The 27772-nt window shown below is 42.3% G+C and overlaps 1 protein-coding gene across 1 annotated transcript; it reads left to right on the forward strand.

Moving 5' to 3' along the window:
- The first annotated feature begins 676 nt into the window (after window positions 1-676).
- On the forward strand, window positions 677-27392 carry MAJIN (membrane anchored junction protein). Its single transcript, XM_033121150.1, has 9 exons — window positions 677-789; window positions 9396-9513; window positions 14448-14493; window positions 18527-18532; window positions 19240-19328; window positions 20563-20712; window positions 24829-24902; window positions 25727-25844; window positions 26452-27392. Exons 2-9 carry the CDS (start codon window positions 9413-9415, stop codon window positions 26495-26497), a joined length of 630 nt encoding a protein of 209 aa, XP_032977041.1. The 5' UTR covers window positions 677-789; window positions 9396-9412; the 3' UTR covers window positions 26498-27392.
- Window positions 27393-27772: the final 380 nt, after the last annotated feature.

Here is a 27772-nt window from a genome sequence, read left to right on the forward strand (position 1 = left end):
CCATCATCTGTGGCTTGTTGGCCGTCAGCTGTAACCAGTTAGCCTTAGCCACTAATATAACTGCCGAGGCTACGCTAGCAGAAAACGGGGGGCTGGCAAGAAGATGGTGACTGAGCTCGCAGAGGCGATTGCAATTAGCACAGCGGAGTGCAGGTTGCGGATTGCAGAGAGTAGTGGACGGCAGGTTGCAGATAGCGTGGCTCCTGCTTCCTATGTCTCCAGCCCAGCCGCCAGCGAGACTACAGTGGTATGACTCCCCTATCTATGGCTCTGTGGGTGTTCCTTTTTAACCTCACCATATCCTACGTTCTTGTGCCAGGAGCAGGAGCTGAGACCTTGCATTACAAAAGGAGACCGTGTACCTAGACTTCCACACACAGTAGGGGCCCTGAACTGGAGAGTACCTGCCCTGACCACTCTCAGCATACGCTAAGCATGAAATGAACAATTGCTGGATACGCCCGGTTACTACTGAAAAGTGAGGGGCGTCTGAGCTTCAGCGGGTGGGGGCCACAAGCCGCCCTGGGCCCCAGGACTGCGTCGCAGCGGCCGCGCATGCGCACCGCGCCCAAGTCAGGGAGCGCGCCTGCTGGGCGGGGCCTGGAAGAACATTCCGGTGCGTAGGAGGCTCGGCGGGAGGGGTGGGGCAGCGCAGCTGCGCGTGCGCAGAAAGCCTGGCGGGCTCGTGGCACGAGCTGCGGGCGCGGGAGCGGCTGAGCGAGTCCTGTATCCTGCCTTCCTTCGAGGTTGGCACCCGCGTCTTTTCAGAGAGCTTACTCCAGAGAGAGGGTACGCCTGCCAAGGCCGCTTTTATGAGGCGCGAAGAACCCTTAGTGTGTGAGAAAGAGTCTGAGCAAAGCTGTGAGGTCCTTGGGTGTGAGGTAACGGCCCCGAGGCCTACTGCTCCTGTGAGGTTGGCGTCTCGTTGCTTCCCCCACCCTCTCGGAGAGTTCTGGCCTGGCCCCACGTTCCGCAGCTGCCCCCTGACGTAACCTTCGCAGTCCGGGGCCACTTCGGACCGCGGGACACGCGAGCCAGGCCCGGCCCTGCCTACCTCAGGGCTTCTAGGTGGAGGCAGCGGCCTGGAGCGCAGGTTGCGGCTGCGCGGGGTGGAGGGGGCGCTGGGGTGGGCGGGGAGGGCAGTGATGTCCGAGCCTCCGCCCAGCGCCGGTACGGAGCCCCTTCCGCAAGCCGGTGGCGGCGTGGACGGGGAGAACCTCGTCCGTCCGTCTGTCCGCTCGCTTTCAGGGACCGGTCTTTCTGCCACCGGCACCCAGCGCGGAACGCGGCCTCTCCGGCAGAGCGCCAGTCTTCTCCGGCCCCCGGCTCCCCGCACCCCAGCCTCCTTTAAAAAAACCCCCAAACCAAGAAAACCTTTCTCCATAACAAAAGTGCTCATTCTGATCTATACCCACCCTCTAACCCAGGCTTAGTTGCCAATAAAACCAGACTCCTTCCATCGACGTGCTTCTTGTCACGTCATGTCCTAATGATTGGAATGAGTTTCTGGCTTTCAAATACCTGCTTGAACGTAGGAAGTAAATATTTGAGTCGTGGCGCTCGGTGGGATATCTGCCCAGCCCCTCGGCTCCTGGAATTTTGGCCTCTGGAAATGTGGACAGAAAGGTTTATGCAGTTACATTCGGCTGTACATCCTTGACTTTTCTGAACTTTAGTTTCTTCGTCTGCGTGTCTGGAGATAGTCGACTTCCCACAGTATCCAACAGTCTACCGAGACTCCGGATATCTCATGGCGTGGGCACCTCAGAAATGAGCATGTCCAAATAAGGACTCACCATCTTCCCCTCAAAGGTCCCTATTTTCAGAAAGGGGCACTTTTGTCTTTTAGCCTATTTCAAGCAACTAGGAATCGTCCTTGTCTGTCCCTCATACCATCAAGTCACCGAACCATGAGTAGACGTCTTTCTAGTCCACTTCTCTTCGTCTCCGCTTTCATCACTGTAGACCAGATTACTATCAGCTTCTGCCTGGAACCACAGGAGTCTCCTACCTGGTCCTATTTCATTTGCTCTCATCCTGGGTTATTTCCTACATTACAACCAGAGAGATTTTTCCCCTAACTCACAGCTGTGTGGTCATGTCATTTATTATGCCCTTCAGTGCCTTCGTATTGCTCTTAGGATAGACTCCACAATCCGTAACCGGGGCTATAAGGAAGGCCCTCATCCCTTCGCTATGCTGTCTCGCTAGATGATCTCATCTGTTCCAGTAGTTTCAAATGCAGTCTAAGCACTGATGACTCAAAGTTATATTTCCATCCTGATTTTTATACCTTGCACAATAGGGTACCACCCCCTTGGCATAGCCAGTGGATGTCTAATAGGACTCTCAGACTTAACCAGAACTATTGATTTTTTCTCCACAAATCTCTCCCTAGCATCCTTACCCATCTCAATAAAGGGTGTGTACCAATATCCACCTAATAGCAAAGGCCACAGTCTAGTGACAACTTGATTCCCACATTTAGTCCATCAGTCTAAAATATACCTCAAATCCAACTACAGTGGTACCTCGGTTTTCGAACATCTCTGCTGACGAACATTTCGGTTTACGAACACCATAAATTTTATGGATCTATGGTATCACTAGATAGTAAAATTCATGCTAAATTTGCAGTTCTAGGGGTTGATTTTAAAGATCTGGAATGGCTTAATCCATTTTGCATTACTTTCTATGGGGAAACCGCGCCTCAATTTTCGAATATTTCAGAACTCGAACAGTCTTCCGGAAGGGATTATGTTCGAAAACCGAGGTACCACTGTATTCACTAACTACTAAGACCCCAAAGTCCAAATCAGCAGCATCTTTTTCCTAAACTACTATAAATGCTTCCTAACTGGTCTTTCTGCTTCTACTCTTGTCCTCTTAACAGTTTTTCTTCCCAGCAGCCAGAGTGATATTCCTAAAGTATAAACCATTTTACTCTTTATAAAACCTTTAGCATAAAATATGAACTCTTCACAATGGCCTGCAGGCCTTATGTGACCTGGCTTCTGTCTACCTCTCTGACTTCATCCTGCTCTACTCTTGGCCTCATGCTCTATTTCTGTTCATTAATCCATCCATCACAGGGCATCTGTGCTTGATGGTTTTTTTTCCTGCTTGGAATGCTTTTCCCCTTGACTTTGCTTGGTTGTTTCACTTTCCTCTATTTGGTTGTGAGCTCTTCTGAAAGGGCTTTGCTGGCCACACTTGCTAAAGTAGCCTCCCAGTCACTACTACAAAACCCTATTTTATTTTCTTCATAGTACTTGGTACTTCAAATTACACTTATTTACATGTTTATTGTTGCTCTCCACATCTCCTGAAGTGTAAGCCCTTAAAGACAGGATCATGTCTCTTTTTTTACCCACTCTGCCAGTGCTCAGAACAGTTCCTGATGCATAGTAGGTTCTCAAATGTATGTTGACTGACTCACTTGTAGTCTTATCTTGTAGAACTGTCCTTACTGGCCACTATATTCCAGGTTACTATACTTCTCTCGAAAGGGCCATGCTGCTCCCAACTGAGGACTCTTGCGTCTGCTGTTTCCTGTACCCACTCTATTTGTGCCTCCCTAACTCATACTCGTCCTTCAGATAGGAGTCACTTACTTAGAATGAACTTTCCTGACTTTCTAGGTTAGGATTCTCTATAACATGTCCCATATCACCCTATCCTTTTTATTTTTTATTTTTTGTAGCTGTCGTCACACTTAAAATTATTTATAAACTCTTCACAGGCAGAGACCAAGTTTTTATTCTTCCCCACTTTATTTCCAGCACTTAGTTTCTGGAACAAAGTAGACATGCAAATATTTGTGAACTGAATGAATGTATGTTGAATGAACACAAATTTTGAGAGAATCGAATCAGGTAAAAATTAGAGCAGTTAGCATGGAGTGTAAGTAAGCTGAATGTGCCCTGCTGATTTCAATAGACGTTTTTGAATCTCTCTGAGATAGGGATAGGAAAGCATTGTATAAACTGAAAGTGCTTTATACATATTAGGTGTTTTTGTTTTTGTTTGTTTGCTAAGGCCTATTCACCCTCAGATCCCTATGGTTTGATGGTGTTTCAAAGTACAAAGTTTTATGTTTCTTAGCATTAATGCCTGATTCTGTTATTTTAGAGCTATGCTTAGATGGTAAAATAATAATTGAGGCTAATATTGAATCTAGGCCAGTTCATAAGATAACTATACATTCCTGACATCCTTTATTCAGCTGGACTTTCTTTCTTTAGCACTACATCTGAGGTTTATGTTCTTTTTAAACAGGACTTTATTGGGGAACAGTGTGTATTTCCAGGACTTTATTGGGGAACAGTGTGTTTTTCCCAGGACCCATCAGCTCCAAGTCAAGTTGTTGTCCTTTCGATCTTAGTTGCGGAGGGGGCAGCCCACTATCCCTTGCGGGAGTCGAACCAGCAACCTTATGGTTGAGAGCATGCGCTCCAACCAACTGAGCTATCCGGCAGCCCAGGAGCTCAATGGCAGCTCATTGTCTTCATTCTAGTGGAGGGCGCAGTTCGCTGGCCCATGTGGGAATCAAACCAACAACCCTGTTGCCCAGAGCTCGCGCTCTAACCAACTGAGCCACCTGTCTGCCCCTGAGTTATTTTTCAGTCTTACCCTTGATGTATGCTGTTGGCCAGATTAGATGATCTCCTTGAGTCAGGTACATCTTTTTGTAAACCTTATGATTACAATTCTTATCTCCCCAATATCTCACCAGGCTGGATTAAAGTTAGTAAAATATTTCGAATTTCCTGTATGAAATTTGCTCTCTTTATATAGAAAGTAATTTAGTTTTCTTATTAACTTAATTTCTTCCATTTCTTCCAAGAATCTGCCATTGTTTCATGCCAAGAACAAAGCTGTATATTTTAGAAGCCTTTTTTTCACACTTTATCCTATCCTATTTCTGTCTTCTATCACTAAGACCCTTGAGATATGTACATCAAGGACGCAGAGTTTATAGCTCAAAATTGTAAAAGATGTTCCTTTTTCTCAGGCTAAGGATATTCTCTCTACCATTTGCTCGTCTGAAACTACTGATGCTTTTGGTTTTTTAATTTTCTTCCTTACATATACTGCTTCAGGGCAATTCACCCAATGGTGTAAACCAAAAAAACAAAATGTCCCTCATTGTTTACAGTTATACACCCAAGTGCTTTTTTGGTCCCTGGGCTTGGTAGGATTTTTAGAGTGCTGCAGTGAATTCAATGTAATGTGAATGCTAATAAATTGATCTTCATGTAACAAGCCATGACTACTGGGCAGGGTGGGGAGAGGAGACTACTATTGCTTTTCCATAATAAGGAGCACAGTCCTGGACCTATTGACCAAAGGTAGTTTCTCCATTAGCTTTTAGGATGGCTAAGATGGAAGTGGAAGAGTCACTTAAGTGCAAAAGTAACTTAAGAGGTTGACTTAGACACATTTCTGGGTCTGTGGTGGTGTCTAGCAAGGCCTTTTGATTTCATTTTAGGGCATCCTTCTACCTCTCTGTTAGGAGGTTTAGTTACTCCTCCCCTCCCAAACAAAAGAAAACAAAATCTGACACAGTTCCAAGGGCAAATCTATTCCTGAACAAATGCCAATGACATTTTAAAGATTGTGTCTTACCAGAAAGTGGAGGAAGAAACCTAATGAGAAAGAGAATGACATCAATAAACATGTAGTCTTAGATCAGTCTCTTGCTGTCCCACATTTTAACACTTTGTTTTTAAAAAGGCTGTTCTTTATTGAGTAACCTATGTTTAGAGCCCTACAATAAGCAATTATATGTGCATTATTTCATTAACCATCCTAATCACCCTGCAAGATTAGGAAACTGAGAATAGTTCCTTTTGAAAATAGAGCTTGAAGACAAATATATAACCCTTTAGATGCCAAGATATAATTCTAAGAACCTTTAATCAGAAAATCTTACATTTTGGTTTGATGCCTTTGTACCCAGATTGAGTTCGCCTTGAGACATCCAGAGTTATGAGAGTGACCTTTTGATTTATGTTACAGTTTAATAAAACTGGGTGATGTATTTTAATGGAAAATGCATGTGCCAAAGGAATCAACAATCTTTGGGTTTCTAAACCTGGTTCCATACTGAGTTATGTGACATTGTAGAAATTACTTCCCTCTTGTCCCCTCTGAAACAAAGGACACTTTCAGCTATAGGCAATCACAGATCTCTAGTTGGAAATACAGACTTTCAGAGAGTCTGAATCTATTTCGGCAAAGGCGGGCAAACCTCTGAGACCAGCCAAGGATTTGTGAAGGTGAAAGGAGAAGCTGGTCATCTGTCCTCAATCTCAGTTCTAAAACTTGGGTGTTGGATTCATAATATCAGTGGGATTTCCCTATTTTGTTGTCCACACTCATTAGTGGTCACAGAGCCTGTCATGTTAGTTCTTATAAGTAAATATTTTGAATAAATGCTTATGGAAGCTCTTTTATTCTTTGTCACTGTGGGGGACTTCCCCACCAAATATCCCCAGATATATTTAGTGACAGTGGTTCCTTAGTGTCATGTCCTTCCACTTTAGTAGTCAATATCATTATCCTCATGTAACATTCAGCCCTGCTTCAGGTTCTGTGCACTGACCCAGATGTTTCTTTATGTGAAACAAATTACTAAAACCTTGAAAAATCTTTCTAACATCAGTACCAGTGTGTCATTTAAGTCTAATTATTTGGGATTTTCAAGGAAAGATTATTGATTGGGATTTGTCAGATTTTGCACTGAGATGAAAGCTAATCAGTTTTCCTCTCTTGAGTTTGCTCTTCTAGTGAAGCATTAGGAGAGAAACTCTTCAAATCTATCAAAACAGCTGATGTTTATAAATACTCTAGAGTTTATGAAGTGCTGTTTATAGCATTATCTTTTAATGCTCACAGCAATTCCAGGGATAGGTGGGATCTCCATTCATAGATATAGAAATAGAAATGAAGAGGCTAAGACTTGTTCAGTCTAATGATTAATAAGAAACAGAGCTAGGACTCAAGCCTTGGTCTTCCAATTCCAAATCTTATGTCTTTCCTGCTATCCCATATGGCCTATAACTTTTTTCTTTTGTTTTAAAGCCATCATGTTTTGTGATCACCTAAAAATGGGTTGAGAGTCAGACCCTTCATCTGCAAAATCCCATCAACTTAATAATAGTTACAGGGACATACGCGTAGTGTCACCATGACTGCAGTACTCATATTGGAAAATAACCTTGTGAAATCTTTGAACCACTACTACTGTGTGGTTGTTTTGGATTATTCTATCTAATCTTTATTTTCAAATGAGGTAATTAGTGTGTGTTGTTTGTTTCTGAAGCTGGCAGCCAGCAATTAACAGAAACAGGCCCTAGCTAGAAGAGGGCTGTTTTTACTTCTTTCAGACAGCCAGATGTAGTGCAGCACATGAAGTTTCCTCTCTAGATTGTCATTTCCAGCAAATGTCCTTCATTTCCTTTGCTACGATGTCCCTAGCCCTCAGTCTGTGGGGAGAGATGACTGCCTTTTAGAAGAACCCTCTGAATAATTGAGAGCTAAATTGTTGTGGCAGCAACCTAAGTCTCACCAGGTAGACTCCTTGTCTACTTAGAAAATTCATCTAGCACCCAAAACACCATCAAATCAAGACTGGGTTCCTGCTATGCGTTGGGCATGGGGAATCAGCAAGATTTTTCTCAGAATATGAACAGTATTTCCCTTCTGGTAACTTTGCAGTTGGCACCAACTATTTCTTTTCACTTTTTACTGCAGTTCTAGTCTAAATAGTCTCCTGGGCTCTGGCTCCAACCTCCTGTCATTCTAATCCCAAGCAGCTGAGATCAGACACTGGGATATCTCTTTACTGGCAGCCCTAGGCACGAACTTTGGAAATTATGGGAAATTTCATTTTGGGGCACATAGATCTCTGACTCCACCATATAAGAGTTTTCCCTGCTGAGTAGAAATGGTATCAGGGTAATAGAGAAAAGAATAATAAAAATAATCTTTATGTGTGTATGATATTTTGGTACTTACAAAGTGATTTTATATTCATTCTTTTGGTTTTTTTCCTCCTAAAAACCCCAGGGAGCAGAGTGGAAAAGTGGTTAAAAGTATCAAGTCTGGATTTATACTGCCTCAGTTTGAATCCCGTTTCCAATATTCAAAGCTATGGGAAGGTTATTTCATCTGTCAGTGTCTCAGTTTCCTCATCTGTCAAATTTAGACTACTTATCTCATAGGATTGTTGTGAGGATTGAGATAATAGGCCATAAAAAAATTGTTAGTTGTTATTACTGTATAAATAAGAAAACCAAGGCCCAGAGAAACTAAGTAGGGACATTGGAGCTGAGATCCAAACTTAAATTGTTCTTACTTTGTGCCTGTTCTGTCTTCTTCGCCTCAGCTGCCTCTGAAATCAATACCTTGCATTGTATAAAGGTAGATTTGATACTCAGGAACTATGGACCTCTTACCCTCATTATTTATTGTTTAAACTTCCATATGAAGAGATAGAAAGTGCAGGGTTTAGTATCTCTACTTTACAAAGAAAAAACACAGAAAAATTGTAGTGACTTAGGAAATCACAGTGTGTTTGATTCTTAGCTCTGAGTACATACAAAATGCCCAATTGAAGGAGAAGAGACATGTCATCCTTCTTTTTCCATCTCTCCCCTTTACTGTTTCCCGCAGAGAGGAACTTACGTGAGCAGAGATTCTGGAATAGGAAAAGTAAAACTAGTAAATGCTAGGAGGATAGTTGACACTCTTGTGGCACAGGGCAGTCTCACAAGCAGTGAAAAGGAAGAGTGATTGAGAGGTCGGGAAGATAAGGCATTCCTCGGCACCACTGGGAAACATTAGGTACACACTTATTTGCTGCATTGGTTGTGGCCAGGAGGTGTGTTCATCCCTTAACTTCATCTAAAATTAATAGCAGAGGTCTTCCTAATTGTGCCACTTTGGATTGTTTCATTATTTGATTTGAGCCCTGTTCACATTGGTCTATGTTACAGGAAAAGTGGGGAACAAGAGAGGAGAATAGATTCAAGAGATATCTGGGAGAGAGATTTAATCCTAACAAAACCCTGTGATTCATCAGATGTTAGTATCATTAGTCTCATGGAACAGAAGTGATTTGTACAAGGTTGTAAGATAAACGACAAAACTTATTCAGGTCTTTTCAAGTATAGGGATCATCCCAAAACAGCATGTATCCTCCCCCATGCAGGTAGACGAATGGTCCAGGTGATTAATATCAAAACTGAGCCTGGGACATAGGCCGTGGTACTGAGTGTTGAGCATTTTACTCATAAAGAGATGGTACAGATTGGGCAGGCTCTCTTTCTCATACCTAAGGAGCCATCTTTATCTTTTTAATAATTCTCTAATATTTCTACTTTATTTAGGCTATCGTTTGGGAGCAATGAGTTTAAAACCCTTCACCTACCCGTTTCCAGAGACGAGGTTTTTTCATGCAGGATCCAATGTGTATAAATTCAAAATCAGATATGGCAACAGCATCAGGTAATTTTAAAGCTAAGAGGGGTAGCCTTTGCAAACAGGTTAGTGCGTTCGCACAGTCATTCCTTCTCTGCCTTCACCCAGCCCAACACTGGCTGAAGTAGCACCTTGTAGGACTTGCTTTCCCTGGTATTTTATTCCATATATAATTATTCATGTAAGTTTCTTAATTAATGATGGCATACCTTTGGGGCAGTGGTTCTCAAAATCATTATCTCATGATCCCTTTGCACTCTTAAAATTATTGAGTATCCCAAAGTTTTTGATTATGTGGGTTATACCTGTCAGTATTTACCACATAAAAATTAAAATAACATACTTATTAATTTAAAATATTAAATGTTAACAACAACAAAATATATATGTATATATATTTACACACACACACACACACACACACACATATGAAGATTGGCATTGTTTACATTCCTGGGATTTACTCCAGAATACAAGGAGGGTTCAACATACAAAAGACAATCACTATAATACACCACATTAATACAAAGAAGGGGGAAAAAAACCCACACGATCATCAATTGATGCAGAAAAAGCATTTGACCAAATCCAGCACCCTTTCATGATAAAAACACTGAATAAACTAGGAATAGAGGGAAACTTTTTCAACACAATAAAGGTCATCTATAAAAACCCACAGCTAACATCATACTCAAATGGTGAAAAACTTAAAGCTTTTCCCTTAAGACTAGAAACAAGACAAAGATGCCCACTTTCTCCATTGCTGTTCAACACGGTAATGGAGTTTCAGTCAAAAAAGGAAATAAAATGGCATGCAAATTAGAAAGGAAGAAGTGAAACTATATTTGCAGATAACATGATCTTATATATAGAAAACCCTATAGAATCCACACAAAAAAATTGTTAATTACATCTGAGCAATGAATTCAGCAAAGTTGCAGGATACAAAAGCAACATGCAAAAGTCAGTTGTATTTGAATACACTAGCAGCAAACAATCTAAAAAGAAAATTAAAACAATTCCATTTCCAGTAACATTAAAAAAGAATAATATACTTAGCAATAAATTTAACAAAGGAGGTGTAAGACTTGCACACTGAAAACTACAAAAAATTTCTGAAAGAAATTAAAGACCCAAATAAAAGACATCTCGTGTTCATGGATTGAAGGACTTAATATCATTAAGTACTCAAAGCAATTTACAGATTCAGTGCAATCCCTATCAAAATCCCACTGGCCTTTTTTCAGAAATTGACAATCCCATCCTAAAATTCATACAGAATTTCAAGGGACCCCAAATAGCCCAAACAATCGTGAAAAAGAACAAAGTTGGAAGACTCACACTTCCCAATTTTAAAATTTACTACAAAGCTACAAGTAATCAAAAAATATGGTACTGGTGCTTTTCATGAAGGTGGGGATGAAAGTGAAAAAGGAAACCCCTGCTCCTCCCAAGTTCAAGCCAAAGCAAAGGCTTTGAAGGCAAGGAAAGCAGTGCTGAAAGTCGTTCACAGCCCCACACACAAGAAAAGATCCACACATCACCCACTTTCTGACGTCCCGTGATACTGTGGCTCTTAAGGCAGCCCAGAAGAGCACCTCCAGGAGTAACAAGCTTGACCATTATGCCATCATCCAGTTCCCCCTGACTACTGAGGTAGAAGATGAGTACATTGTGTTTATTGTGGATGTCAAAGCCAACAAGCTCCAGATCAAACCGGCTGTGAAGAAGCTCTATGACATTGACGTGGCCCAAGTCAACTACCTGATCAGGCCTGATGGAGAGAAGACCTATGTTTGACTGCCTCCCAACTATGATGCTTTGGATGTTGGCAACAAATTTAGAATCATCTAAACTGAATACAGCTGGCTAATTCTAAATATAAAAGTTTGAAAACATAGGGGCAAATCTTCACGACTTTGGATTTGACAATGGTTTCTTAAATACAACACCAAGGCACATGCAACAAAAGAGATAAATTTGACTTATTAAAAATTATTAAGTTTTGCATGAGAGGACACTACCAACAGAGTGAAAAGGCAACCCACAGATGTGAGAAAAATATTTGCAAATCATATATCTGATAAGAGTTTAATATCCCGACTATATAAAGTACAACTCAACAATAAAAACATAAACAACCTGGTTTAAAAAAATGAACAAAGTAATAGACATTTCTCCAAAGAAGATATACACGTGGCCAGCAAGCACATGGAAAGCTGCTCAATATCATTGGTCACAAGGGAAATGCAAATCAAAACCACAATGAGATAGCACTTCATGTCTATTAGAATGGCTATATATATATGTGTGTGTGTGTGTGTGTATTTCTTTTTTAATGGAAAATGACAGTTGGCAAGGATGTGGTGAAATTGTAACCCTTATATTGCTGGTGCAAATAAATATAACATGGTGCAGTCACTATGGAAAACAGTTTGGCAGTTCCTCAAAAAGATAAGCATAGAATTACCATATGACCCAGCAGTTTCACTCCTACTTAGGTATATGCCCAGAAGAATTGAAAACAGAGACTCAAAGAGATGCCTGTGCAGCAATGTTCATAACAGCATTATTCACAATAGCCAGGAGGTGGAAACAATCCAAGTGTGTGCATCAGTAGGTGAATTAATAAATAAAATGTGGTTATATGTGTGGTATCTATATATACACATGGAATATTATTCAGCCGTAAAAAGAAGTTTACAAAAGGAATGAAGTTCTGATACATGTATAACATGGATAAACTTTGAAAACATTATGCTGAGGAAATAAACCAGTAACAGATAAATATTGTATGATTCCACTTATATGAAATATTAGAATAGGAAAACTTATAGAGACAGAAAGTAGGGGCTGGGTGGAGGGGAGAATGGGGAGTTACTGCTTAATGAGTACAGGATTTTTTTTTTTTAATTAAAGTTTATTGGGGGGTGAAAATTGTTAGTAAAGTTACATAGATTTCAGGTGTACAGTTCTGTGATACATCATCCGTATTTCACGTGTGTTCACCAGAGTACAGGATTCTGTTTGGAGAAATAAGCTTTGGAAACAGAAAGGGGTGATGGTGCACACCATGGTTGTGAATGTAATTGATACAACTGAATTGTACACTTAAAAATGGTTAAAATGGCAAACTTTAGGTTATGTTTTACCACAATTGTAAAATGTATTAATTTTAAAATAATACATTGTTAACACATAATATATTGTTAATAATATATTGTTAACACATTTTCATAACATATAGTTATGAAAAATAACTATATTTAAAAAAAAATTAATGAGAAGATTGTTTCAAATTTCTGCAGATCTCATTAATGTCTAGTTTAATAGAAGACTGCTAGATTATTAAGTCTGCTTCTGTATTCAGTCTGTTGTGAATTTTTATGGTTGAATTATATTGAAAAAAATCTAGCCCCACATAAATTTGTAATTGGGAGAGGTAGGAATATATTAATAGCCTTCTCAGAGCATTGTGGATATTTCTTCTTTTGAGCCTACATCAAAAACTTGACAAGTGGTAGTTGTTTGGGTTTTTTTTTTTTTAAGTGGTAGTTTTTTAAAGGTTAGTTGCAATGTGGAATCTGAAATTTTTTCGGTGAACTTCCAAAGTCTGCTACATTAAAATCCATTAGATTAACTTTGTTCTTTGAATGAATTTTACCTAAGATGATTTTGTAGCATGTTGCATTTCATTGGTCATTTGGAAAATATTGGTTCACTGACTTAACGCAGATCGTCTAAATGTCTACACATTTCATTATACAGGCATACCTCAGAGATATTGTGGGTTCAGTTCCAGACTACCACAATAAAGTGAGTCTCACAATAAAGCAAATTGCAATCTTTTTGCTGATGGAGAGTTTTGGCTTCAATTTGTAAAAAAAAAAAAGGCAATATCCGTGAAGCACAATAAAACAAAGCACAATAAAACAAGGCATGCCTGCATGACATTAAAAAAGCATATTTGCTAATATCACTACCAGTCTTATCAGAAAAGTGCTTAAGTATTTGGAACCTGTCAACTTAACAGTCGTGGACAGAAGTTTTCCAAAATGCAAAATTTTCCTTGAAATCCCAAAATTTATCATTGACAACAAATACTATCGGTCATTGTCAATTGACAACAAATACTTGAATTGATAAGGTCAGGCTCACTGTTCATTGAGAAAATGTTACATTACCAACTCTGAATGACAACCATAATTGTGTGTCAAGTGATCATTCAAGTAAAATACTGTTCCACGAAAAGAGTAGCTAGTTCAGTTTGCAACTTAAAATAGTCGCACAAGTCCTTTTCCTGGAGACAACCATCATATTTTGGTATGCAGCAGAAGTGCTTTATGTGTACTTCCCATTTTGTCACATAATATATTAAAAAGACATATATTTAAGATTAGAAATTTTATTAAATTATTAATTTTTTTTACTGCTTCCTCAGGGATACTAAATGAAACTGGATTTTTTTCCCAATGTGGCAGTGAAGATTACTACAACTGCTAGTATGGTTTAGTGCAACTGGCTAGATTTGTGCTAAGACAAATTAGCAATTTTGCCCACCATTGTTTTTGCACTAACAATTACAAATGTTAACACACGAAAAAAGGCAAATAGCATTTTAATATTCTATTATGAAAATAGTTTTGCCCTTGAAAGGGTCGTGAGGACCCCTAGGGGTCATCAGACTACGCTTGAGTACAAATGGTCTAACAAATTATTAACTTTTATAATGGGAATTTCAGGTCTTGGCAAGTGAGTAGAGAAGATATTTTGTTATACAACCTTGAACCAATTATCAGGCCACACCACCTAAGTGATCACTTCCTCCCATGAGCACTGGGTCAGCACACATAATTGTTATTAGTCATGTTTCTTTAGCTCATTTTTGCTCTACTGTAGAGTCTATCTTCTCCAGAGCTTTCCTTTTTGGCTTACTTATCTCTTGTCTGTTTACCTTCTAGAGGGGAAGATATTGAAAATAAGGAAGCCATCGTCCAGGAGCTGGAGGTAGGGAAAGAAGCTGACAACTTTGGGGAAAGTGATTCTTTATGCCAAGGATGCGTCCGATTTTAATTATTTCTTACCACCTGAGTCACAAGCTCTGCTTGATAGCTTGGCTTCTCCTTGACATATTTCCTCTGCAGAGAAATTTTACTGTTTTTCCCAGGGAAGTTAAAGCCTATATTCTTTCTCAATTTTCCTAGTTGAAGTGGTCAGCACCTTTGAGGCTGAGAGTTATTCTGTTTCTACCAGAGTTCCCTGGGCAGCTCTCTCTTGTGGCGGCTGGCACAGAGAAAGCTTCCGGAGGCCTGGGTGGACTGCTGCCTTCCAGGGCTCTGGGAAACATCATCATCCCGACCACTGCCTGGTACTTGACGTTCAGGAAACTCAACTGTAAATACGCAGACAAGGCTGCTGTGTCTTCATTTTAATTGGAAACATTTGCAATTGCTTTATTCCCACTTCATTTTCATTCCTTTTCTATCCAGCTCTCTAGCTTTAGGTTTTCCCATAGGAAGAAGACTGAGCAGGTGGACGTTTTTGTAAATTGGTAAAAGCACTGGGCAATGGGTTAGAGTTCTGGGGACTAGCCCGGGATTCCAATCCTGGCTGAGCCACTAATTAGCTGTGTGACTCTGGGTCTTAATTGCCTCATTTGTAAAATGAGTTTTAAACTAGTTTTTTCTCTTCTAACTTCACAACTCAGTGATTTAGGAGTATTGTGATTTATGAAGATATATGCTGCCACATTTCAGAGAATTCAAATACAATTAAATACACAAACACAAACCTCTATGAAACCAAAAATTTGAGTCATAGCTCTAAACATACCTGTGAATTTTTGGCTAAGTGTTGAAAGATACGTTAGGATCTTGCAGGACTTCAGAGACATCGTTATAGATAACAATATAGGATCATGACTGTTTTCTGTTTATTTTAATTGAGCAGAGCAGAATTTCTTTCACTTTGCTTCAGTTAATTTGAGCAGAGAAAAGCTCAAGGCAGCGTAATAAAGTGGAGAGAGCATAGACTTTAGAGGTAGCCAAAACTAGGTTTGAATTCTAGTTCTGCCTTCACGGTATGACTTTGGCCAAGTAACCTACCTTCTCTGAGTCTGTTTTCTTATCTGTCAATGAGTTTGATAAATAATGCCTGTTTTCAAGATTGTGGTGAGGATTAGAAATAAATGTGTGCAACGCCTGCCGTGTAGTAGTAGCTCAATGAATGGTAGCTAGGGGGCATTTATATACGTTTTATAATCATTGAAGTTTTCAAAGACTTTTTACAGGTTCTCTCCTGCTCTCATTAGTTTTGAGGCAGGTGTTACCATCCTCTTTCATTCATTTAGAAAACATTGATAGGTAGTTCAGCCTAATCATTAAGCTATCTGGAACCCCACTGTAACCTCTGGAATCCCACTGCCTGGGTTCAGATCTTGGCTCCACCATTATTAGCTATGTAACCTTGAATAAGTGACTTCACCTCTCTTTGTCTCACTTTCCTCCTGTAAAATGGGAATAATAGAAATGCCTATTTCATAGGGTTTTTGTGAGTGTTAAATTAATATGTATCAAAACAATACTTGCCATAGTGATACTCAATAAATATTAGCTATTAAAATTATAAGCTAGATACTATGCTAGTACAGAGAATACAAAGATAAGATATACAAAGTCTGACAATTAAGTTCGCCAACTTGTTGCAACGATGTTGCTAACCTTTTTTGATGTCAGAGGTATTATTCTTTAGGAATTTGTGCCGACTGGACAAACAGTTAACCAAGTTTACTATTTGCAAGTGCTGAAAAGGCTGTGTGAAAAAGTTAGATGACCTGAACGTTTTGCCAACAATTCATGGCTCTTGCATCACGACAATGCACCAGCTCACATGGCACTGTCTGTGAGGGAGTTTTTAGCCAGTAAACAAATAACTGTATTGGAACACCCTCTCTAACTCACCTGTTTCTGGCCCCCAGTGATTCTCTCTTTGCCTGAAGATAAAGGGAATATTAAAAGGAAGACCTTTTGATGGCATTCAGGGCATCAATGGTTAACAGCTCTGATAACCATTCCAGAAAAAGAGTTCCAAGATTGCTTTGAAGGGTGGCTACGTGCTGGCGTTGGCGCACAGCTTCCCAAGGGGAGTACTGCAAAGGTGACATAGTGATATCCAGCAGTGAGGTATGTAGCACTTTTTCTAGGATGCGTTCACAAACTTAATTGTCAGACCTCATAGTTTCTGCCTCTCTGTGACCCAAATATGAGGAAAATTAGTTTTAGAAGGTGAAATGACCTGGGACTGAAATTCGGATTTTTTTCCCCCATAGAGATCCAGTAGTCTTTTTATGATACCAAATTGTTTAATTAGTGTATACTAATAAGCATAGGTTAATTAGAGGTAATCAGTCCAAGATGTACAAAAGAGTAGAAGATGGGCCGGCCCAGTGGCTCAGGTTGTTGGAGCACCGGGCCTCGACAACTGGCGACTGACCGCCTCAGCCAGAGAGAGCGCAAGGCTCATAACACCCAGCATGGGCCAGGGAGCTGTGTCCTACACAACGAGACTGAGAAACAACGGCTTGAACAGTATTGGGGGCGGGGGAGCGGAAGACAGGGAAAATAAAGGAGTAGAAGAAAAGGTTTGACTTAAGCAATGGCAAAATATCAGTACATACCAATATTTTCATTCATTTAATAAATGTTTATTGGAGACGTGTTATGCATCATCCACTATGGTAGACATCGTAGAAGGGATACTAAAATAAATCAGGTATATATTCTACCTCAAGGCTATTCTCAGTAAGGAAAATAAAACGTGTACATGAAATGCAGTAAAGGCCCCCAGGCTAGCTACTATGAAGTCTGAGATTAACAATTAATTACAACTTGGAGAATCAGGGAAAATTTCTGGAGGAAATGGCTTTTGGACTGTGCCCTTAAAGGATAGGTAGGATTTGGACATATGCTGCTGGGTAGAAAGGGCATTTCAGGCAGAGGGAACAGGACTATACAAGAACATAGAAACGGAGAAGCAGAAGGCAAGTTCAGGGAACAGCAAGTAGTTCGGCTTTAATAGCATATGTGGTATGTGAAGAGCAGTGACAAGTTATAAATGGAAAGATTGGCTGAGACCAGACAGGAATTTAAAGTCATTTCAAATATTTTTTTTCAGGATTCTATTCGTGTGATCTTGGGAAACTCGGACAATCTGCAGCCATTTACTACAAAACACTTCATTATATTTCCCTGTATCCTTCATTTCTGGATGGGAAGAAATTACAGCTCACATTTTAGATTCAAATGGAAGCAGCAAATCCATAGGCAGTTTGGAGGTCAGGGAAAGGAGAAAGAGTCTTATTCCTAAAATAGTATGGGATTCGTACTGACTTCTTTCCTCACTCCTTAGCACCTTGTCCCAGATAAAAGCAAATGGGGAGAGAGTATCTCACCTGAAATTCAAACATGGGGAGATCGTCTTGGCCCCCTATCCATTTGTTTTCACTCTATATGTGGAGATGAAATGGTTTCATGAAAAACTGTCACCTGGTAAGTAGATTGATGAAAATATGGGTGGTGGTGAAGAAAAAGGGGAAGGTTGAACACCCATGGGTTAGTAGTGCAAGCTGAATATGACAAAATGGTTCAGCCAGACTGGCCCTCAATACCACACAGTGTAGAGGTCAGGAGCAAGTGTTTCCAAGTCAGACTTGCCTGGTTCAAATTCTGGTAGCTTTGCCACTCAATAGCTGTTGTGACTTTAGATAAATGTCTTAATCTTTCTGTACCACCTTTGTGAAATGGTGAAGAATAATAGTACCTATCTCGTTGACTTGTTAACAGGATTATAAAGGTATCAATACTGGTATATGGAAAGTACAAAGTCTGACTTAGAGTAATCAGTGAAAGAGACCTAGTATATAAATACCTCCTTCCATTTTAGAGTATTCAGTGACTTTCACTTCGTGTGTATCTTAAAGTGGTATCTCCAATTTTTAATTTCTAAGGGCCATCACTATTTTTACTCATAGAGGGACAAGTAGATGCCTGTTTGATTTGAAAAAGGGTGCAAAGCCTTAAAACTATCGCCCCAATTAATTTGTTGCTGATGCCTGAAGTTCCACCTTTTTGTTTCATAGTAGGGACCCCTTTTAAGTGGCATATTGTTAGAATATAGTGTGAATCAAACCCTGAATTTTCAGCTCGTAGATGACAATAGTTCTAAAATAGGGGTGGAAGAGATTTTTGAAGACGCTAGTTCTAAGGAAAGTGGTACCAGGCAGAAGAGAGAAGGACATACACGGAGGGTTTGTCTAGGACCAGCTCTGAGAAGTAAATGGTAGCCAGAAATCCAGGTTGAAACAGTCTTGATCCATTATGACATTTTAAATTTCCTATTGTAGGAAAACCAACAAATATAGTACTCTTGGATTGGTAAGTTTGTCTTTTCTATATAAATGAAAATTGTCTTTATTGCTTCATGTTGTCCAAAAGTCCTGCTCTACTGCCTTCCTTTTACTTTGTCCCTTGGTTGCTGCCCAGGTCCAATCAGAATTGTATACATGAGACCATCTTTCTCCCCTTGGCTAGATTTCTGAGACTCTCTCTAACAGAATGTCTACCCCTTACTTGCAAAAGCTGGTAAAGTTGCCTTTGGTAACTTAAAGATGGAGAGTTCACTGTGCCCTCATGAACTGTGAGCCTATTCTGGAAAAGGGGGAGTCACAGGCGTCTCGTTCCTCCCTGAAGGTCCTAGCTGAGAGGGAAAGCTGCAGGAGCCATGATGAAGAAACGAAAACACGTGGACGTGCCCAACTGCCCCAGCAGGCAGGGCTGGACAGGTCAGTGGGGTTGGGAGAGAGTCTAAATCCTGCATCCTAGTTAGGCTTTGCCAGCTGTTTCTGCTAGTTGATCTTGTCCTTGGGTGAGTCACTTTCTCTTGTGGGGCATCTTTGGTACCTGCTTATTCCAGTGCATGGACTAAGGGAAGGAAGCAAGTTGATATTTGCAATGTAATTTGAACAGTCCCTTCCTCAGTAAAGCAGGATTCTTCTGTTCATCAAGACTAAAGCTGAGAGGAAATGTAATCAGATCTATGCAATTGAGTCTAATACATATTCAGTGAGTACTTCCTATGGTCGTACTACCAAAAAACACGGTCAGAAGGCACAAGACTTAGAAGTCCCAGAATTTGTACAAGAACATAGAGAAACCCTCAAGAGAGTAAGAACAAATGAAGTGTAATTCTATTTCACTTGTGAGCAATCAGCTTTTAGAACTCTACCTTAAAAGGTAGTCCAGTCTCAAATATAAACGTCCATGAGAGAGTATGTATCAGTTATTGGGTGAGGTGCTGCGATATTAGGGGAATGTTGATCACATCCCTAATATGCTGAAGTTGCTATTGCAGAGGCTACTTATTTTCTTCTTTTGATTATGTGTCAGGGACAGAATGAGTCAGTAAGGTGGCGATTCAGTCGTTCTTACTAGCACCCACAGACGGCTGCTGGAATAATCCAAGGTGTGATTTGCTCCCCAGCCCAAAGTGCTTTCAGCCCAGGTTCCCAGAGAGCAGCTATTCTTTTCCTGGGACTGTGTGGGTCCCGAGGCTTACAGGAGCAGGGAGGGTAGACCATGAGAGAGCTGACCCCTACACCCTCCAAATGCACATGGCGGTGAAAAGTTAGGAAACTCCTTTTCAAGCCAGGTTCAGAGTGAGGGTGCTTGGAGGTACGATGTTTTGCTCATTTCCACTTGACGGAATTTTCCATGGAGATGAAACTTCACATCTCCCTTTTCTCTGGGTTTTGATGCACGATCAAGTATTTTAAAATCTGATACCTGCTGTCAATCACATTTTCCCTTTCTCAACCCCTAGATCCCTAAATGTCTCAAATTGGGATTCTACTGTGAATTAAAGCAGCACCCAAAGAGAATTTGGCCACGCAATTTATTCTGCGGGCCAGGAGTGGTACAAAAATAGCCAACCTGCTGAAATATTCATTTGAGCCTCGTTTGCTTGAATGTGGTGATATTGCTGCTGCCAGTAACATTTCCTGGGCTTTTTTCCCCACCTCAGAGCCAACATGGTGACTTCCAGCCAAAGCCCCAGCAAAAAGAAGCCCCCTGTGGAAACCGCCAGGGTAAGCGCCAAAATGGAAGCTTCGAGGCTCTTGGCCGTTGCAACTCTGTTACAAGACAGGATTCCTGTTACCAGCACATCTTGGTCCTAAGTACAGACTGAACTGACTGAACTCATTCTCAGGTTTCACCACTTGCAGAACAACGTATTCAACCATTCCGCCCTTGTCACAACCTGTCCCCAAAAAAGTGGCTGTGGCTGATTAGTACTCCACACATCGATGAATCCTTTTGTTAAAAGGTCTTCTCTTCTCAGCTTAAAAGGCTGCTGCTTGTGCTCTGCAGTTGAAATAAAATAAGTCTGTTGAGCTGAGGTGGGATCTAATTAGAATTTTCCCTTTAGAAACGTTTTTGCCTTCGTCTACATTGGGGTCTGAGTCTAGGAACATCTAGTTTTTACAGATGAGCTAGGCATGTATCAGCACAGGATACCGGCAAGAAAAGTTCATTTAGAGCAGTGATGGGCTGGCCCCAATAATACTTGATTTCATTTGTGAGGTTTAGTCTCCATTGAGATATTCATATATCTGCTACTCCTCTATTTCAGGGCTTCTTTTCCATAGTAGTCTCTAAAATGGTGCCCTTTTTCTTTTTTTTTTTTTTTGAAGATTTTATTGGGGAAGGGGAACAGGAATTTATTGGGGAACAGTATGTACTTCCAGGACTTTTTTCCCAAGTCAGGTTGTTGTCCTTTCAGTCTTAGTTGTGTCGGGCGCAGCTCAGCTCCAGGTCCAGTTGCCGTTGCTAGTTGCAGGAGGCACAGCCCACCATCCCTTGCGGGAGTCGAACTGGCAACCTTGTGGTTGAGAGGATGCGCTCCAACCAACTGAGCCATCTGGAAGCTCAGCGGCGGCTCAGCTCAAGGTGCCGTGTTCAATCTTAGTTGCAGGGGGCGCTGCCCACCATCCCTTGCAGGGCTCAAGGAGTTGAACTGGCACCCTGGTGGTTGAGAGCCCACTGGCCTATGTGGGAATCGAACCGGCAGCCTTCAGAGTTAGGAGCATGGAGCTCTAACTACCTGAGCCACTGGGCCCGGCCCCTTTTTCTTTCCTCCTCTCTTGAAATAGCTGTTGTTATGCCTTTTTCTCACATCTCTCTCTCCAAAGTGGCTCTGACCTTAAGTATCCAAACATTCACAGCTCGCCTGCCTCGCTTTCCCAGGACCCATCACGTGAACAGTTATCGAGGAAACATTTACATGTGCCTCCATCCAACAAACTTTACTGAGTCGACTATGTACCAAGTACTAGGGCTATCACGCTGTCTCCTCGAAAAGTCAACAGTGTAAAGCTGGGCAGACAATTACTGATAGATGTGCTGTGTGTGGGAATAAAGGAGGCACCAGGTACAAAGGAACCGCAAAGGAGAAGCTCGCTCAGACCAGGTGGATGTGAGGAGGGTTCCGACTGTAGCTCAGAGTAGCTCAAAGAATTCCGGCCACGAGGAGAGAGTACAGTGCTTTTGGTAACTGCAAGCCAGTGCGCCTGGTGTTTGGAGTGTAGCACTGAGAAATGTTACAGAGAGGTCAGCATGGGCTGGATGAGAAAAGGCCTTCAGGCTGCCTTCACGCTGACAGAAATCCCCTAAAACATCTTTAAGTAGAAAAGTGCAGTGATTTTCATTCCTAAATGATTATTCTGTCTCCTGTTTGCGAGGCATTGTGTTAGGTACAGAGGTGCACCCAAACATGTAAAATCTGGTGTCTTTCTAGGAGCTTATCGCTTGCTTAGTTGGAGGAAAAGTGAACCCTTTAGGACTTAGACTTCTACCTGTGTGGGTAGATGCAGGCTATAGGGCCCCCTTGTGCCATGGCCAGCTGCCTGCGTGATTTTAGGCAGATGGCTGCCCTCTTCTCTACTCGCATCCTTTAGAGAGGGAAGAAGAAGAAATGAAAAAGTACAAGAGGAGTACATGATGCTCTGGAGAACAAAGACGCTTTATACAACTAAGATAATTACTGTTAAAGGAACATTTCCTTCACGCTCTACCCTTTGTACCTTCCTATTCTTAGTTTGACAAATCATCTCCCTCAAGAACAGTACTCACAGTTTCTTGCTCAACATAATTACCTTTTCAACCTGATACTGGTTTTAGAAAAAACTCTGAGGAAAAAAAAAGGAACATGTTTATTGATTTTGACTCAAAGCCCAAAGACGGTCTCCACTGTAGACCCTGTTCCCAGAAGAGAGGATTTCTCCTAAATGAAAGTGATCGCCGTGAGCCTCAGTGTAAGTTACTTGAGCTGGAAAAATTATTTTTGCTCCTATGGTCCAATGCCTAATATTTTCTCTCCGCTTTGGGGGAATTTAGGGTGTTGGATCACAGTCAGTGTGGATTATGCCCATCTGAACACATCGGGAGCCTATGTGGGGAAAGCTTAGAAGACTACAACACATCTAAATAAGGTCTCTTTTCTCTTCAAAGGTGTTTTGGGGAGAATGGGAAGGAAGAGCAGACCCATTCCCTTTGTTACCCCAGGGCCCAAATGTATATCCAGACTTTGGAAGGATAAAAAATGGGGGAGAGCAGACGAATGGTCCAGAAAAGAAACAGACTGCCACGCGCATAGCTTTAGGTTTTTTTGTTTGCTTGTTTGTTTGTTTTTGCCACCTCTGCTTGAACTGCACGTCTAAGCAGATCTGGTCCTGAACATACAGAGGACAACCTTGTGTCCAGTTTTCAGGGTATTATGTCCTGTTGGATGTCCCAGATGGTACCCTCAGTCTTATTTCTGCTATAATGTTTTTCCTTTTTTATGACGTTTCCCTGAGAAGACCTCTCTCGAGATTTCAGGAGAGCACAAAAGCTAAACAATCTTGTGAGGAGAATCTCCCCTGGTTCAGAGGTAGGCTTTACCTCTGCCCTAGGGCCTTTGCCCTCCTGGTTCCCACTACCAACCTTACTAGATCCTTTCGTTAGGGCCATTGCAGCAGGATTTAAGCCCCAAACCAGTTTCATTAAATTAGTAAGAATCATTCCCTCAAATTAGAAATCAGAGCTGGGAACTCTAAATTCCACTTCTTCCCTGTCTGAAAGAGGTAAGAGATGGTCTCCTTCCTTCCCAGAATTCCCTTTTTCACTTTTATAGGAATATGACTTAGGTGGCTGTCTATGCGGTCTAGAATTTGATGGCTGGTGGGAAAGTATCACAGAAATAACAGCTTATGTGTAGGATGGGAGCTATGTCCTACCTTCCCTAGGGGCTTGCCCTGTCTTTGCCTTCAAGACCCACCTTGACAGTCATCGGCCCCGTATTATAGATTCTTCACCAGCAAAATGGCTCAAGTTGCTCCCCCAGCACTGCTGGGTAGTCGGGCCCTCAGCTTCTGCCCAGGTGAGGGGAGTGGCCATGTTGGCAGAGATTCCCAGAGACTATATTTGAACCATGTTTCTGACTGTCAGGGAATCTACTGGAAATGTGGGCTTGGAGCCAGGTTGTAGGATGTCCCCGTCAAAGTACAAAGGAAGCTCTATAAAGGGAAAGCACAGGAGAAATCATAAGATTGTGTTGTAGTGTGCTGACTGCTTCTGCTGTGGTCATGTTTCCACTGCGCCTGCTCTAGCCACGCTGATCATATTTACCTGTTGACGGCACCATGTCTTTTGCATCATGTCCTGTCTGGAATGCCCTGCTCTCTCTGACCATCTCCTTACCTCTATTATGACACAACCCATTCATCCATCAAGGCTCCATTCAGGTAGTACCTCCTGTGTGAGTCTTGACTAACCCCCCTGCTCTATTCACATCCCCATCTACCATAGCTTTCTATCTAGACTCATGGGTTAGTCTCATCACACTGCCTTATAATCGTCTCTATGTCAGCGGTACCCACCTAGATTATACGTTTTTCCACGGCAAAGGTAAGGTCCTCCTGATTTCTGAAACTCAATATTCTGTCCTTGTTAATAGTTGGCACTCAGTAGTATGGAATGGTAAATTAAACCCAGCTTGGTTTGTTCTCAAGCTCTTAAATCTTACGATTTTAGAAGGACAATCTTACGATTTTAGAAGGACAGTGCTTAGGAAGCTGACATGGGAAAAGGACAGTCGCATATAAGGAAATCTAGAATCTGCCTGGGCAGTCAGAAGCCAGGCCGCAGCGCTGTTGTGAAAGTTCACCCAGCAATAGCATTCAGATCACCAACCTGTATAGGAGTGAAGTTTAAAACTTTCTTAGTCCTCTTTTTTTTTTTTTTTTATTAGAACGGGGAAAGAAAAAACCCAGCAGGAATGTCAGGAGACCCCAGCGTTCGATATCACTGATGTCCAGGAACAGGGTAGGTTCTGGGGAATTTGTTGTTTACTCTTCTTTAATAATCCTTTCTAGTTCTCTGATGAGCAGGGGCAGCACAGAGCTCTGAGTCTGGGCACGCTCGGAGGGTGATGTTGCCTCCCTCCCCATGGAGGTGCCTGTCGGCATCCCTCCAGCCTCGGGCCTGCCCTTGAGTAATAGAAGCCACATACCGCCCCGACCCCCCGCCAGCTCCCAAGAGAAGTGAAGGGAGGCAATGCATGTCCTTCCCCGCTTCTGATAGTGAAACTCACGCTCTCACTGTTGGCAGAACAGTTCCATTGTGGAGTGATAGTTTTACAGAAAAGTTGGGAGGGATGTGTTTCACTTTTCTCTCTTGCTGGAGGGCACTCTCTGGGGAGCCGTCTGTCCTCTCCGGTCGGGGCGTCGGTGTTAGTAGAAGGTGTGCAGATGCTCAGCAAGGGCTGCGAATGCCCGTCACGGTGCAGCCCTTCCCACGGGCTGATCTTTACGCGTGGGGATTCATGTGGCCTGCAGCTATCACAGGGTGCAGGGCTGTGGCAAGCGAGCTCTTCAACAAGTTGTCATCCCTTGTGAAGACACACCAGCCATGGTGGGTGTCTGGGACTTGAGTAGGGTAAAAATCTCGGGCCCTGACTTTGAAAAACATTCCAAGGGCAGAATAGCATCTTACTGAGCTGAGGTGAAATTGGGAAGGTCAGAACAAACAATTCACCTGGCTTCAAAAACTCCTGGTGTGAGGCTGCCCTTGGCTCATGCTGGGTGTCCTGCTCATGTGACAGTAGCCCACGCACTAACGCTTTCCCGTACCTGAGTGTTTCCTTGCAGATTCTAAGTGGGAGGACAGCCTAGCAGGGCAGATCATCCCACCACTGCAGCAGACCAATCCACCTCCAGCTAAAGGGCCCACAGAGCTGGGAACCAGGGGCTTCTTTGGGTTTCTAAGGTAGGACAGACTTCTCTCCTGCCATTGAGCTTAGACCCAGGTGAATAGCGCAAGTCTGCCCCATGAGTCTCTCAGGGAAATTAGATTAGAAAAGAAAGCAGATTACCTGCATAATCCCCATTTGGTCCAGAAAAGTGATGGAAATGAGATTGAACACTAGAGCCCTACTGTGAATTTAATAAAAACTTGTGTCTTGTTTATTTTTATACAACCCACCCACCCCAAAATGCCCAGCATTGGGCCTGGTTCCATAAATGCTGCTTGGATATTCTCGTTGTACTTGGGTCATTCAGTCCATTGGTTACCAAAATGCTTCCATTCCCCCTCTGAATCTAGGCTGTGTCTTCAGAGTCCTTTTTGCAGAGGACAGTTAGCAATCCTTAATGTATCTAGAGCTCAGCCATCCCATTGTAGTTCTTCTTTGTCCCCACCCCCTGCCTGAGTATAATCTAATTTGGGTACCTTTTCAAACTGCTGTTACAGACTTGAATTTCCATTCGGTGGTTCCCCAGAGCAAGAATGCCCTAGCTAATGGAGCACTAATGGGACCTGGGAGAAGGGAAGGGGACCTCTAGAATCTCAACCTGTTCTGCTTTCTTTCCTGCAGCTCTCTCTTCCCGTTTCGGTATTTACTCAGAAGGAGCAGCCAGTGAGCCTTCCAAATGCAGTGGTGGGAAGAGTGTCCTCTCACAGTGACTCCTCCCATTCCGTCCTCTGCTTGTGACATGCCAGTCATGAGGAATGAGGGCCCCAAACTCCTTGCGTCTTGCCCCTTTACAGAATTTTTTTTTTCTCGTTAAAACACTAAGAAGAGGACTTTCTAAAATCCTCTAGTCTGAAAATTGTAATGCTCTGAGGTTCAGTTTAGGACTTTCATCTCTAGCACTTAGGATTCTAATGACAATAAATTATTGATGAGGAGTTATTGACTGAATGTAGTGAAGGAGAGAGTAAGAGAGCAAATTCTTCCCTCAAGACACAGGGGAGCAATGCCTGAAAACTCCCCTGGGTCTACCTGGTTGTTGCTTTGGGTTGGAAGGGCCCTGTGCCTGATCTCAGACCTTAAAGTCCCCTGGTAGAGGTTAGGGATGAGGTCTTCCAAGACTCACTGTCCCAAGCCCTGCTGACCCTCAAGGAATCATCTCGCCCCAGGTCACCCCCGTTTGGCCCCAAAGTGCAGCCTGCAGTAGATCAGTGCTTCCTATCCACTTATCCTTCTGGCTTTTGACAGTAATGCAGGTAAATTTATCGAATTACCCGGAAGTTAGTCCAAGTTGGGGCCCTTGGAGAAGACCAGGGCACACGAGCTCTGTCTTCATGTAACACAAGGGCTGATCCAGGACAGACACATTAAACTTGTATGGCAACAGAGGATCAAAATAATAGATAGGAACTTAGGTAAACTCATTTCAGCTTAGAGATATCTAGTGTTAGAATGGATCGCCTTGTGAGATAATGAGCCCTTGTCACCTCTAGGCTTTAAACAGAGCTGATTTATCTGCCAGATGTTGGAAGGTTCCCCTGATGAGTGGGAGAATTGGGGCTGGACTGCTGAGAGCCCTTGTTTTGCTACCTTTACTTTGGTGTGGGGAGAAGAGAAGGGGTGGGTCGCTGTGGAAGGGCCAGGACCTGAGGGAAGGAGGGCGGTGGGAAAGCCATTGTGTGTCAGGACTGGAGACTTTGTCCCAAACACGGTCCTGCTTCACAAAGCTGCTGAACGGCACAGCTCCAGAATCTGGACATCTGAGCGCCATCTGACTCTGACTAGCTTACAGTGAAGCCTTGGCAAAGTCGCTTTTCTCTCTGTTTCTTATTTTCTCATCTGGAAAATGAAGGGGTAGGATTGATGAGCTCTCAAATGTCTTCCAGCTCTGGCAGTCTGTGCAGCTGGCTCTGCCTTTCTGAGCAGGTCAGTGAGGCAGTGGCCC

Source organism: Rhinolophus ferrumequinum, chromosome 11 (genome assembly GCF_004115265.2).
Source record: "Rhinolophus ferrumequinum isolate MPI-CBG mRhiFer1 chromosome 11, mRhiFer1_v1.p, whole genome shotgun sequence".
In the NCBI taxonomy this organism is placed as follows: Eukaryota; Metazoa; Chordata; class Mammalia; order Chiroptera; family Rhinolophidae; genus Rhinolophus; species Rhinolophus ferrumequinum.

What these genes read in the sequence shown, in the direction of transcription:
- MAJIN (XM_033121150.1), top strand. Translation starts at nt 9,413, where the DNA reads ATGAGTTTAAAACCCTTCACCTACCCGTTTCCAGAGACGAGGTTTTTT. An exon ending in AGATATGGCAACAGCATCAG is followed by an intron (nt 9,514 to 14,447) that starts GTAATTTTAAAG and finishes TTTACCTTCTAG; the next exon opens with AGGGGAAGATATTGAAAATA. An exon ending in GTTACCAGCACATCTTGGTC is followed by an intron (nt 20,713 to 24,828) that starts CTAAGTACAGAC and finishes TTTTTTTATTAG; the next exon opens with AACGGGGAAAGAAAAAACCC.